Here is a 15161-nt window from a genome sequence, read left to right on the forward strand (position 1 = left end):
TTGCTCAGCCCACTCCCCCAGCTGATCAAGGTCCTGCTGCAATTTCTGATAACCTTCCTCGCTGTCCATGATACCGCCTATTTTCGTGTCATCAGCAAACTTACTAATCATGCCTTGTACATTCTCATCCAAATTATTGATCTAAATAACAAATAGTAATGGGTCCAGCATCGATCCCTGAGACACGCCACTAGTCACAGGCCTCCAGCCTGACAAGCATCCTTTCACTTTTCTCTCTGCTTCCTGCCATCAAGCCAATTGTGCCTCCAATTTGCCAGCTCGCCCTGGATTCCATGTGATCTAACCTTCCAGAGCAGCCTACCATGTGAAACCTGATCAAAGGCCTGACTGAAATCCATAAAGACTCCGTCAACCTTTGTGGTCACTTCATCAAAGAACTCTAACAAATTAGTGAGGCATGATTTCCCAATCTCAAAGCCATGCTGACTACTCCTAACCTATACCTCAGAACCTTCTTGAGCAATTTATCCACCACAGGGTTACTGGTCTATAGTTCTCAGGTTTTTCTTTGTAGCCTTTCTTGAATAATGGCACAACATTCACTACCCTCCAGTTTTCTGGAATCGCACTGTGGCAAACGATGATGCAAGAATCTCAGCCAAGGCCCCCGCAATTTCTTCTCTAGCATCATGCAGTGTTCTTGGATATGTCTGGTCAGGACGAGGAGATTCGTCTATCTTCATATATTCTAATACATCTACGCCTCCTCGACTGTGATATGGACTGTCCCCAAATTCCCAAATGTTCATGTCTTTCTCCAGGGTGAACAGAGGAGAAATATTCATTGAAAACCTTGCCCATCTCCTGCAGTTCTACACATACATGTCCACTTTGGTCCTTGAGGGGTCCTATTCTCCCTCTCATTACTCTTTTTCCTTTAATATACTTAAAGTACCTCTTTGGATTCAACCTAACTTTCCCAGCCAAGGCTATCTCATGCCCCCTTTTCGCCCTCCTGATTTCCTTCTTCAGTAAACTCCCTGTATTCCCGACATACCTCGAGGGATTCCTTTGATCCCAGATGTCTTGAACCACGTCTCCTTCTTTCTTCTGGTCAAAGCCTCAATATCTTTGTCATCCAGGCTTCCCTATTCCTGCCAACCTTGCCCTTCACCCTCACAGGAACATATGGCACAGTGGCTCAGTGGTTAGCACTGCTGCCTCCCAGTGCCAGGGACCTGGGCTCGATTCCGGTCTGCTTGAAGTTTGCATATTCTCCCCGTGTCTGCGTGGGTTTCCACCAGGTGCTCTGGTTTCCTCCCATACTCCAAAGATGTGCAGGTTAGGTGAACTGGCCATCCTCAATTGCCCATACTGTTCAGCGATGTGTGGGTTAGGTACATTAGTCTGGGGTAAACATGGGATAATAGAGTAGGGGAATGGTTCTGGGTGGGTTACTCTTCCAAGGGTTGGTGTGGATTTGTTGAACTGAAGGGGCTGTTTCCACACCGTTGGGATTCGAAGTAAATATCGACCTTGAACTTTAGCTATCTCATGTGAAGGCCTCCCACTTGTCGGAGGTCCCTTTGCCTGCAAACAAACCACACCAATCAACCCCTACACGCATCTGTCTTACTCCATCAAAATTCGCCTTGCCCCAATTTAGAGCTTGAACCTGTAGACCAGTTTTGCCCCTGTCCATAACTATTTTATAATTAATAGAGCTATGGTCACTGGTCTCAAAGTGCTCCCCCAGTGTCACCTCTATCACCTGTCCTGCCCTATTTCCCAAGAATAGGTCAAATTTTGCCTCTTCCCGAATAGGATCCTCTATATACTGTTTGAGGAAACGTTCCTGATTGCACTTAACAAATTCCAGCCGATCTAAGACCTGAACGCTCTGGCAATCCCAGTCCATGTCACCAAAATTAAGATCCCCTACTATGACAACCCTATTGCTCCTGCAAGTCTCCCCAATCTCCCTGCATATTTGTTCCTCTAATTCCCCTTGCCTATTTGGAGGCCTATAGTACATCCTCTAAAACGTCACCATCGCCAATCGAGTTTAAACCCTCCCTTGTAGCACAAGCAAACCTGGCCGCCAAGATATTGGTCCCCCTCCAGTTCAGGTGTAACCCATCCCTCTTGACCAAGTCACCTCTGCCCCAATGATCCAAAAATCTGAATCCCTGCCACCTGCACCAGTTCTTGAGCCAAGCATTCATCTGTCATATCCTGCTGTTCTTACCCTCACTATCATGTGGCATTGGAAGCAAAATGGAGATTATCACCAGAGTGGTCCTGGTTTTTAATTTTTTTCCTCGCTCTCTACAATTACTGTGCAGAACTTCATTCCTATTTCTACCTATGTTCTTTATGCCAATGTGCACAATGACTTCTGGCTGCTCACTCTACCCCTTGAAAACTTTCTGCAGCCGCTCTGAGACATCCTGGACCTTGGCACCTGGGAGGCAACACACCATCCTGGATTCCTGTTTGCAGCCACAGTATCCCCTGTCTGTCCCCCAACCAGCGAGTCTCCTATCACTAAGGTCCTATTGACCTTTACCCTTTCCCGCTCTGCCCCAGAGCCAGTCGCAGAGCCACCAACCTGGCTGCTGCCGCTTTCCCCTGAATGGTCATCCCCCAGAAGATTATCCACAATGGTATACTTGTTTTCGAGGGGAGTGGCCACATGGATTCCTGCACTCTCTGCCTACTCCCTTTGACATTCCTGGTGGTCACCCAGCTACACTCTGCCTGCGCCTTAGGTGTGACCACCTCACTAAAACTCTTATCTATGATGTGCTCAGCACCTCGGATGATCCTGAGTACATCCACCTCCAGCTCCCGAACACGGTCACCCAGGAGCTGCAGCTGGGTGCACATCCCACAGATGTTGTCATCAGGGTCGATGGAAGTATCCCTGAGCTCCCACATCCTGCAGGAGGAATATGCGACTTCCCTCACTGCCATATCATCTGCTGTAAAACTAAAAACTATTTTTTAGAAACCTAATGGAAAACAAATAGAATAGAAAATGATTCTTGACCAAATTCTGACACACAATTTCAAGTCCATTGTCTTTCATGGGGAATGCGTGTAACTGTGAAAGGCCAGCATTTGCTGCCCACTCTGAATTGCTCTTGAATTGACAGGCTTGCTCGGCCTTTTCAAAGGGCAATTAGGAGTTAACCATGTTTCTATGATCTGGAGCCACATGTAGGCCAGACCATGTAGGGAAGGCAGATTTGCAAATCAGATGCTCTATTTTTTAAATGACTATTGTAGTTCTCATGGTCACAGTTACTGAAATTATATTTTTAACTCATCAATTGAACTAAAATTCCACTGTGGTGGGATTCAAGCCCATGTCCCCATAACATTAGCCCTGTCCTCTGGTCCAGCAGCATGCCATAGCCCAGTGACACTACCACTACACCACCAGCTTCCCAGTCAGAGAAGTTCCCTAATCACGTTGAAGGTGTATAGAAGAAGTGAGGTGTAGCTTGTATTCATATAGCACCTTCTGGTCCTGCATCGGCACTTGATCCCACAACCCTCCGACTTAGAAGGAAGAGGCAGCAGCCACCCTTACCTGGCTGGATGTTCTCCCTTACGATGGTCACATGGTGGTCTCGGTCAGGCCTCGTGTGCTCGTGCCAGAATCCAATGACGTGGCCCAGCTCGTGCACGACAATCCCAAATTTGTCGCAGTTCTTCCCGATGGAGATGGCCTGGGGTCCTCCACCTCTCCGACCCACATAGGAACAACAGCTGTAGAGAAGCAATCCACACAGAGCCTTGTGAGAAATGGAAGGGGCCTTTCGTTTCTTGGTGGACCAACAATATCTCTGCCAATTCTGAACAGTCCTCACCCCACCATGTCCCTCACCCTCAGTGCTACCGCTACCATTTGGACGTGGGACATTGACACTGGGGAGGGCAGATGGCTAGCATCATATGACTTCAACTTAAGATCAACCCCAAAATTTGTCCAATCTATTAATACACTGCTCCCATGCTAACATCACGGAAAAGAATTTAAGCAACAATTCTACTCCAACTCCCCATGCCCCCAGCCTGACACAAAGCCCTACTTTTCAAGGAGCTGATAGGGGCTGAAGGAAGTAGAGGCAAAGGGAGGGGAGGAAATGGGAAAAGAGGAGGAAATGGTTCAAATGACATTCTGAACAGAACATTTCCACTCCTACAGGCCCTGGCAGGTCAGCATTTACATTTTGAGTCCTCCCTTGGCTGTTAAGATGTGAGGTGGGACTCTAATCCAGAGCTCAGGGCTCAGAGCCAGGAACATTACCTGGGTGCACGTTTCTCCCCAGCTCACTCCCCTCCCATTTACTCCCAGCTCCCTCGTACACACTCCTCCGCCCCCACAATTCCTGATGAAGGGCTTATGGCCGAAACATCAATTTCTCCTGCTCCTTGGATGCTGCCAAACTTGCTGTGCTTTTCCAGCACCACACCTGTTGACTCTGATCTCCAGCATCAGCAGTCTGCACTTTCTTCCGGCACACAACCTTCCCTAACAGGAAGTGGAAAGTGATCAAATTATCCCCTTGGTTTTGCAATGTTATTTGAGGGAGAAATATGAACAAATATAAATTGCCCTCCTTTGAAAAAAACAGGCACTTGGGGCTTCAGGTTAAGAAAGGGGGATTAATTTCAAGTTAGTGCTGGGCTGCTCAGGGGAGAGGAATCACTTCTTCAGACATTGGGTAAATCTGGATCTCATTCTTCCCCGATAAAGAAAAAACTCTGGAGTAGTTTGTAAACTTCAAACCTGAGACTGAAAGATTTCAGTCGTATTTGTAATAGGGAGCCAAGTTAAGCAAACAGGGTTTGATAGAAAATTATCTGTTCATGGAACAAGGGCATCTCTGGCAATGCTTGCATTTGTTGCCCATCCTTACTTGCCCTTGAATGGCTTGCTAGGGCCATTTCAGAGGGCAGTTAAGAGTTATCCACATTGCAATGGATCTTACAGGCCAAACTGGGTAAGGATGGGAGATTTCCCTCCATAAAGGACATTATGAAACCAAAACCATCGAAGTTAGCATTGTGGTTTCCAATTCCAGATTTTTATTAACTCAGTTAGAATTCTACCAGCTGCCTTTGTGAGATTTGAACCCACATCCCCTGAGCACTAATCTGAGCTTTTGGATGACAAGTCCACTGGCTTCACCACTGTCACCTGGATACAGAGTAACAGCAGTGATCTGGTTTCACTGTGGAGAAAAAGCCCAAAGAGCACAGCGGCCTGTCCTTCTGCTCGATGTTCATGTGGTGAAGTGAGAGACTTTGCTGTTACATGCTCGCATGCCGCCTGTTATTATTTCCCCACAGCCGAAAGGCCCAACTGCTTGAAGGGTTTCACCCTGCTTGTGTCACGAGAATAAATCACATCTCACACTCCACATGACGGCTCTTGGTGATCTTCCATCACAAGGACTGCATTAGCCCCTCGCCTCGGGTACCTTAACAACAGGCCAAGAAGTTTGTTGACACCAGCTCTCATCGGCACAAGGCTACACACAACACTTCACATCTGTTCCTTCAGGAAACTGTTAAATCCCCTCTGACAAAGGTATTTGTTTCACTTCTGGGCCCCTATGGGATCCAGGTTCATGTTTACAATTGAAACTCTCCGACCTCAGTGTCCACAGAACGATTTGAGATTAGGTAAATATTTTACAGGGCATTGACTTGACATTAGGCTGATCTGACTGGCTGAGGGCATCAGCAAATTGTGGCAAAGCAGAGGAGAACTGTCCCCACAGAGAGCTGGCATAGGCATGGCTTCCTTCTGTGCTGAAACTGCTCTACTATCCTTAATCGTCAGTGAGTAGTCAGCTGCATCAGGGGTGCAGCTATGGGAGTCAGTAATACTGACACTGGAGCTGCCCGATGTCACAATATCCGAGTCAGTTCAAGACCTGTGATGGGGGTGGAGGCCAGAGCAACTGGTTGTAGAACACAGATTCGGGACCACTGCTGCCAGGATTGAACTGAATACTGTCTTGAAAGATAGATTCAGTTGTTACTTCCAGGGTGAATGGCCACCATCTTTGCTTTATGACTCTGACATTTAACCAAAAGTAGTGCATCTTTAAAGGTCACGATCTCTTGCTTTCAAGGGTCATGTCTGAAAACCCTTTACTGATCTGAGTTCTGTTGTCAATGAGTTTGGATCTACATCTTAACATTGCCACTTCATTAAACGCGATTGTTTCATTCCAAGATGTCCACTTGGGGGCAATGAAAAATGTCACACTGACGAATTGAACGATGTTTGTAATGTGAGGCCAAAACTCAATGAGTAGAAAGAATTGTACTCTGCATCTAACCCCAAGCTATAATTGCCCTGTGAATATTCGATGGAGACAGTGCAAAAAGAGCTTTACAATGTATCAAAACCTTGAGCTGCATCTCTCCTGGGAGCGCTTGATGAGGGCAGCGTAGAAGGAGCTTCACACTGTATCGAACCCCAAACTGTACCTGGCCTGGGAGCATTTGATGGGGAGAGTGTAGAGGGAACTTTAATCTACACCTAACCCTGTCTTGTTCCTGCTCTGGAGTGTTTGGCTGGGACAGTGCAGAGGGAGGGTTTCCTCTGTATCTAATTCCATGCTATACCTGTCCTGCAAAACGCTGGTACTCAAGTTCTGAAATGCAAGTATTTAATTCCCAGCATTAATCATGCTTTTATTCGATGAACATCCATCACTTTTATGAGCAAAAACATCATTAAAATGTTGTTTTGATTGCCAAGCTATTTCCCGCTGTTGACACAGTGTTAACCCCCTGAGAAATAAATTCTATTAGTCGTAAAACCTCATCTGTTCCTGTTAAACTCTTTCACGAAAATAAAAAAGGCAAAGGTTTAAAGCCCCATATTTTACTTTGTAATATTCCCTTCCATCTTGTTGAATTTAATTGCTGTCCAGGAACATGCATATGCAATGATCCGTGTTCACAAACACATTACATTGAACCATAAGCACATAATGAGGCCTTTCTGCCCAATGTGTCCATGCCAGTTTATTCAGCAAGCTTCCAATTTGACCGATTCTCCCCTTTCCCTTTAACCCTGTGCAGTTTTCCTTTTACCACCAATTCCTTTCGGCAAGTTACAATTGAATCTGTTTTCACCAGCTTTCCAGGGAATCCATTCACAACCATAATAACAAACACTCTCTACTCATCAGTCCCTCTGTTTCCACTGTCCTGAGTTATAGATGTTAAGTGCGTCGGTGTCAGAGGCATTGGTTCCTCACAGACACTTACCCACAGGGTCTGTACGTGAAAACAATATAGCTTTCTTCATCTGTGCGTTCCAGGAATGTGACACAGGTATGCTTCTCCCAGTGCCTCATCGCCTGCCTGAAGATAGCTCTCTGGCTTCCTGTAAAACAGCGTAGATTCTATTCAAGCATTTCAGACAAGCCAAGCAGAAAGCATAAGGCAGCTTCAGGATGCACACCTGCAGTGAGCCATCCCATTCTAATCCCCGCTGGTGCCTGCAAAATGCTCTCCTCAACTCCTTACCCTCTTTCTGCCGATTCACTTCTCAACGCGGCACGGTGGCACAGTGGTTAGCACTGCTGCCTCGCAGCGCCAGAGACCCGGGTCAATTCCCGACTCAGGCGACTGACTGTGTGGAGTTTGCACGTTCTCCCCGTGTCTGCGTGGGTTTCCTCCGGGGGCTCCGGTTTCCTCCCACAGTCCAAAGATGTGCAAGTCAGGTGAATTGGCCATGCTAAATTGCCCGTAGTGTTAGGTAAAGGGGTAAATGTAAGGGTATGGGTGGGTTACGCTTCGGCGGGTCGGTGTGGACTTGTTGGGCCGAAGGGCCTGTTTCCACACTGTAAGTAATCTAAAGTGGGCGGCACGGTGGCACAGTGGTTAGCACTGCTGCCTCACAGCGCCAGAGACCCGGGTTCAATTCCCGCCTCCGGCGACTAACTGTGTGGAGTTTGCACGTTCTCCCCGTGTCTGCGTGGGTTTCCTCCGGGTGCTCCGGTTTCCTCCCACAGTCCAAAGATGTGCAGGTCAGGTGAATTGGCCATGCTAAATTGCCCGTAGTGTTAGGTCAGGGGTAAACGTAAGGGTATGGGTGGGTTGCGCTTCGGCGGGGCGGTGTGGACTTGTTGGGCCGAAGGGCCTGTTTCCACACTGTAAGTAATCTAATCTAAAAACGCTGTGCATAGAATGAATGATAGCCAAAGTTGCAATCTCCTGCGAGACTGCAAGCATACCATAGGCACTTATCCAAGCAAGATTTACACTGACAGATTAGCTGTTTCTACGTCTTTTATGAAATTAATTCCTGCTCTCTCGTTGCCTGCTTGCTTGACATCCCAATCTCCTAACCCAAATATTTTACTTGCTTTTTCAAACCCAGGGTCTAACCATTTGTTTAAGTAACTTTTAGTTGTCAGTACATTCAATACATAGGAACAGCTCAGTAAATCAAAGCCAACTTGCCAAACAATCAGCACCCTTTTCTTTTAGAGGCTAAATTGGTGTGACTCTTTGACGTTTGGCAGTTTTTTCTTGTCCTGATGAGCGCAGGACAAAAAGACTCTTCAAGGATATTCAAAAATAGTTGTGCGTTCATCTTAATGAAGCCCAGTAAGCGGATTGGTCCAATTAAGGTAGGCTGGATCCCATTGAAGGAAAGGGATACCACTCACCAGTGAAATTTCCTCCGATCACGTAAGGGATCACTCCCTCAGGCCAGACGCGTTCAGGGCGGGAGGTGGAAGCTCGGCGTGTTCGACTACGAGTCTCGTTCTTCCGGAACTTTCTGCCCCTTCTCTTGCCTCTTGCATTCCGCAGCCTATCACCTACACAGGAGCAGGAGGAAGTCTGAGAACAGGCAATCGCACAATTTCCAACAAAAAGCAATCCTGTAGTTCAGGTTAGATATGAGAGCTGTGCGAAGCAATGGATTCAAACATGGTGTATCGTGGAGGCGAATTCTACTCAGTTCAGTCTCCAGATTTTGTTGAAAAGGGTCAGGAGAAGAGACAGACCTTTAAGGAAAATGTCTGCTCCAAAACGACAGCTGCCCAACAACCCAGCAAGAAGACAGGAACACAGAATAGTTGCAGCACTGACAGAGTCCATTGAGACTGTCAAACCCCATGCCAGCTCTCTGCAAAAACAACTGGACCTGTCCCACCACACTGAAGAATCAGAAGAAATTCTCCCCCTCCCTATAGTGAGTTCAAAAGCTGAGCGTCCACCAGCTCAGCCACTTGGCATGTTAAAGGTTCTTACGCAGATGTTCACGTGGCAGTGAAATCTGCCTGACTGTAATGGAAAGCTTTCAATAAAAGCTGTATTTAGCTTTCCCTCCCCATTTCCCATCACCAACGTCTCCACCCTCTGATCTCTGCTGGACAGATTAATTCTCATTGAAAGAAGGCACCAGTTTAGATCCCCCATTCACATGTGCACTGGGTGAGTGCCAGCCAGAATCTAGCCTGAGGGGGCCAGGGTAGAGCCAGGACCCACAAGTGTTCACTTCCTAAACAGCTGCACAGCAATCTGAAGCGGGATTCCTGCCCCATTTACATTCTCCAAATAACCCAATGGAGCTTTATTAATATGGCAGGGATAGTGTGCACTTTTACCTCGTCGTGCCTTGCTGCTGAGTCGGCCCACTCTACTGTCCCTCGAGAGGCTTGTTTCGTTTGAGTGCCAATTGCTGAGCTGATCTGAGGGGGAAAGTAAAAGAACTGTTCATTTTATTTTCGTCAGTTCAACAGGAATCACTGTCAGAATTTAAGGTGCTAAGTTTGTTTCCAAAATTATTAATGTCATTATCACACAACTGTACAATAGACACATGCTGTCCAACTCCCCTGATTGACAGAAGTTTTATCCAATTGAATTGGCTTATGTTAAATCTAGGAAACGATGATTGAGGGTTGGAAGTTCTCGTTTGTGTACTGAAAGTGTATGGATGCACAAGTATATATGTGACAGATGAATACATTTGCATGTCTGTGTGTATTTATAGCAGCTGTGTATATGAAAGTACATGTGTGGTGTGTACATTCATGCATGCACATGTGCAGGAGTCCATATGACTGTGTGTGCAACTGTATTTATTTACTTCATTCACGGGGTGAGTGCTTCACTGGCATATTTTGCCCATCCCCAGGGGGCATGCAAGAGTCAACCACATTGCTGTGGGTTTGCAATCACACGTAGACCAGACCAGGTAAAGATGACAATTTCCATTCCAAAAGGACATTAGTGAACCAGACAGGGTTTTCCAAAAATCGACAATGGCTTCATGGTCATGATTAGACACTTAATTCCAGATTTTTATTGAATTCAAATTCCACCGTCTGCCATGGCTGAATTCAAACCCAGAACGTTGCCTGGATTAAGAGACCAGTGATAATACCACTAGGCCCCTGTCTCCCTCTGTTTGCGTGTAAGTAAATGAGTGTTTGTGACTTAATGTGCAACCATGCAGGCATCTGAATGTGTCAGAGTGAGTCTGTAGGAGTATATATGTGTGAGAGAATGAGTCTGTATCCGTAAGTATATTTATGTGAGTGTATGTGTGACAATGTGTACACATATGTGTACAAGTGTTTTGATCACAGAATCATTTTATTCTCATGTGTGCAAGCTACGGTGTATGCATTTCTGACAGTGTATGAAAATAAGTGGGTGTACTAATGTGTGTTGCAGCGTATGCAAGTGGGTATATGTGGCTAAGGCAGATCGAGGCACGATATTCCATGGATTCACACCACTTCGCCTCCACAGTGTTCAACAGCCAGTTCTGGAAGGAAGTGTAGAGAAGGTGAACATGTAGAACAGTACCTAATGATGGTCAGTGCCTTCAAGGTGAAATGGGCAGAAAAAAATCAGACTTCACTGTAATGATAAATAAAGTGGAACAGAGGGTAGACCACAAATTTTAAACAGAGAAAAGTCGGTTGGAAATTTTGCTTTTTAAACAAAATCCATGCTGAAATATATCGCAACAACTACTGACTGCAGTTTATACATGTGAAACAAAGAACTGGCCGACAGGTTATCACGATGACCCTGGATGTACTGAGATAATACAGATGGACCCAGTCACCTCTCTCATCTCTGAGTAAGTAATTTGCTGGTACAGTCCTCTAACACAAAGCTGGTGTTGTGTTACACCCCAATTGTATTTAATTTCAGTAAATTCAGGACCTTCAACTCTCACTCTTAAAGCATTAGGATGCTTTACTTCTGAAACAAGTAAAGTCTGAGGTGCAAGGTACCATCAAGTTGGTAAAGAGCAGGAAATAAAGGCAAGTCTAAATTTTAAAAACATACAAGGTCAAGTGGAAGCTAAAGAGTTACAATTCATGGTGTCCTAATATGTTCTGCTTAAAATCAATGCAATTAGGGAACTGTAGTGCAGTGGTAATATTACTTACTTCATAATTATGAAGCCTAGACTAACGTTCTGGAAACATAAGTTGATATTCAATCACTGTAGCTCAGCAATTTAAAGTTAATGAACCAATCTCGACTAAAATGCCAGTCTCATTTCTCATGATCATGAAGCTACTGCATTGTCATAATTCACTTCAGGGGAGGAAATCTATCAATCTTACCTGCTTTGGTCTACACTGTCTCCTGCCTCACAGCTCTCGATACTTGCCCAACCCTGGAAATGCCTCTTGTGCCATTTGTTTGTACGGAAGTGCTTTAGAAAGGACCATGGCAATTGGAGCTACACCACATGGCCTCCAGGGATCCAAGGTGGCAGCTCACTACCCCTTTCACATGGGCGCTTTGGGATTGGTCATAACTGCTAGCCCAGACAGCAAGGCTTGCTTTGCAATAAATGCATTCAAAGAAAGGCTGCTACAGACTGAGGATCAGACATCTGGCTTATTCACAAAATAGTGGATTCCTTTAACACCTTAGACTAATAAAAAAACACTACCATGCTCAGATTAAAAACTAACATCAGCTATCATTTATAGACGCACTGAGTTAGGATGTCATGTTGTGGCCATACAGGACATTGGTGAGGCATTCAATTCTGGGGGTCTCCCTGCCATGGGAAAGATGTTGTGAAACTTGAGAGGGTTCAGAAAAGATTTACAAGGATATTGTCAGGGTTGAAGGGTTTAAGCTAAAGGGTGAGACTGAAATAGGCTGGGGCTTTTTTTCCCTGTTGCGCTGCAATCTGAGGGATGACCTTACGGAGGTTTCTTCAATCATGAGGGGCATGGATAGGGTAAAGAGCCAAGGTCTTTTTTCCAGGGTAGGGGAATCCAAAACTGGAGGGCATTGGTTTAAGGTGAGAGGGGGAAGATTTAAAATACACCTAAGGAGTAATGATTTTGCACAGAGGGTGGTGCATTTATGGAATGATGACAGAGGAGGTGGAGGACACTGGGAAAATTACAACATTTAAGAGACATGAATAGGAAAGGTTGAGATGGACATATGCTAAATGTTGGCAAATGGGACTAGATTAATTTAGGATGTCTGGTTGGCATGAACGAGTTAGACCGAACAGTCTGTTTATGTGATATACAACTCTTTGACTCTTTAAGAGGGCTGTACTGATTACAGTCATAGAGATGTACAGCACAGAAACAGACCCTTTGGTCCAACTCGTCCATGCAGACCAGATATCCCAACCCAATCTAGTCCCACCTGCCAGCACCCAGCCCACATAACTCCAAACCCTTCCTAATCGTATACCCATCCAGATGCCTTTTAAATGTTGCAATTGTACCAGCCTCCACCGCTTCCTCTGGCAGCTCATTGCACACACGTACCACCCTCTGCATGAAAAAGTTACCCTTAGGTCTTTTTTATATCTTTCCCCTCTCACCCTGAACCTATGCCCTCTACTTCTGGACTCCCCCACCTCAGGAAAGAGACTTTGTCTATTTATCCTATCCATGCCCCTCATGATTTCTAAACCTCTATAAGGTCACCCCTCAGCCTCCGACGGTCCTGGGAAAACAGCCCCAGCCTGTCCAGCCTCTCCCTTCAGCTCAAACCCTCCAACTCTGGCAACATCCTTGTAAATCTTTTCTGAACCCTTTCAAGTTTCACAACATCTTCCCGATAGGAAGGAGACCAGAATTGCACGCAATATTCCAAAAGTGGCCTAACCAATGTCCTGTACAGCTACAACATGACCTCCCAACTCCTGTACTCAATACTCTGACCAATAAAGGAAAGCATACCAAACACCTTCACTATCCTATCTACCTGACTCTACCTGCATCCCAAAGTCTCTTTGTTCAGCAATACTCCCTAGGACCTTACCATTAAGTAAAAAAGTCCTGCTAAGATTTGCTTTCCCAAAATGCAGCACCTCACATTTATCTTAATTAAAATCCATCTGCCACTTCTCAGCTCTTTGGCCCATCTGATCAAGATCCCGTTGTAATCTGAGGTAACCTTCTTCACTGTCCACTACACCTCCAATTTTGGTGTCATCTGCTAACTTACTAACTATACCTCTTATTCTCACATCCAAATCATGCATATAAATGATGAAAAGTAGTGGACCCGGCACTCCACTGGTCACAGGCCTCCAGTCTGAGAAACTACCCTCCACTACCACCCTCTGTCTTCTACCTTTGAGCCAGTTCTGTATTCAAATGGCTAGTTTTCCCAGTATTCCATGAGATCTAACCTTGCTAACCAGTCTCCCATGGGGAACCTTGTCGAACGCCTTACTGAAGTCCACAAAGATCACATCCACCACTCTGCCCTCATCAATCCTCTTCGTTACTTCTTCAAAAAACTCAATCAAGTTTGTGAGACATTATTCCCCATGCACAAAGCCATGTTGACTACCCCTATCCTTTCCAAATACATGTAAATCCTATCCCTCAGGATTCCCTCCAACAACTTGCCCACCACCAATGTCAGGCTCACTGGTTTAGAGTTCCCTGGCTTGTCCTTACCACTCTTCTTAAACAGAGTCCTATGACCACGTTAGCCAATCGCCAGTCTTCCGGCACCTCACCTGTGACTATTGATGATACAAATATCTCAGCAAGGGGCCCAGCAATCACTTTTCTGGCTTCCCACAGAGTTCTTGGGTACACCTGATCAGGTCCTGGAGATTTATCCACTTTTATGTGTTTCAAGATATCCAGTACGTTCTCCTCTGTAATATGGACATTTTTCAAGCTGTCACCATCCATTTCCCTACATTCTATATCTTCCATGTTCTTTTCCACAGTTAACACTGATGCAAAATACTCATTTAGTATCTCCCTGATCTCCTATGGCTCCACACAAAGGCCGCCTATTCTCTCCCTAGTTACCCTTTTGTCCTTAATCTATTTGTAAAAACCCTTTGGATTCTCCTTAACTCTATTTGCCAAAGCTATCTCATGTCCCCTTTTTGCCGTCCTGATTTCCCTCTTAAATATATTCCTCCTGCCTTTATACTCTTCTCAGGATTCACTCGATCTATCTTGTCTATACCTGACATATGCTTCCTTCTTTCTCTTAACTAAACCCTCAATTTCTTTAGTCATCCAGCATTCCCCACAACTACCAGCCTTTCCTTTCACCCTAACAGGAACATACTGTCTGTGGATTCCTGTTATCTCATTTCTGAAGGCTTCCCATTTTCCAGCCATCCTTTTAACTGCAAACATCTGTGTTTGAAAGTTTTTGCCTAATACCATCAAAATTAGCCTTTCTCCGGTATAGAACTTCAACTTTTAGATCTGGTCTATCATTTTCTATCACTAATTTAAAACTAATAGAATTATGGTCGCTGGCCCTAAAGTGCTCCCCCACTGACACCTCAAACACCTGCCCTGCCTTATTTCCCAAGAGTAGGTCAAGTTTTGCATCTTCTTAAGAAGTGTTAATTGAACAGTCCTACAGCCTGTGTTTCTCTGCTACTGCTCTGCAAATCTTTCTTTTTTAAATTAATTTGAGTAATACTTGAAACGTTGAGATGGAATGCGTTTCCTCAACCCTTTCAGAGGGTGCATTCCCAGGTCACAACAACTTACATTTGAAAACATCTCTCAGTCTACTCTAAACTCTTCGGCCAGTTATCATATAGCTGTTTCTCCAGGATATCAACTGCCCCACATCAGAGGGAATGGGATTCTCACTTAAACTGTTAACACCCTGCTGTATTCCTGTTCTGCAGTATACATGAGAAT

General features: G+C 45.3%; 1 protein-coding gene across 1 annotated transcript in view; it reads right to left on the reverse strand.

Moving 5' to 3' along the window:
- The window catches only part of LOC122543176 (bone morphogenetic protein 1-like), a 132888-nt gene that overhangs the window by 55877 nt on the left and 61850 nt on the right, over nucleotides 1–15161 (reverse strand). The window contains exons 3-6 of the mRNA XM_043681598.2: nucleotides 9621–9704; nucleotides 8676–8828; nucleotides 7267–7384; nucleotides 3560–3738 (exon numbers count right to left, since the gene is read on the reverse strand). Coding sequence (XP_043537533.1) covers nucleotides 3560–3738; nucleotides 7267–7384; nucleotides 8676–8828; nucleotides 9621–9704 — 534 coding nt within the window. The remainder of the gene's footprint in view (nucleotides 1–3559; nucleotides 3739–7266; nucleotides 7385–8675; nucleotides 8829–9620; nucleotides 9705–15161) is intronic.

The sequence above is a fragment of the Chiloscyllium plagiosum genome, unplaced genomic scaffold (genome assembly GCF_037043375.1).
Source record: "Chiloscyllium plagiosum isolate Xiang-an unplaced genomic scaffold, Cpla_swu_hap1 HiC_scaffold_48, whole genome shotgun sequence".
NCBI classification, from domain to species: domain Eukaryota; kingdom Metazoa; phylum Chordata; class Chondrichthyes; order Orectolobiformes; family Hemiscylliidae; genus Chiloscyllium; species Chiloscyllium plagiosum.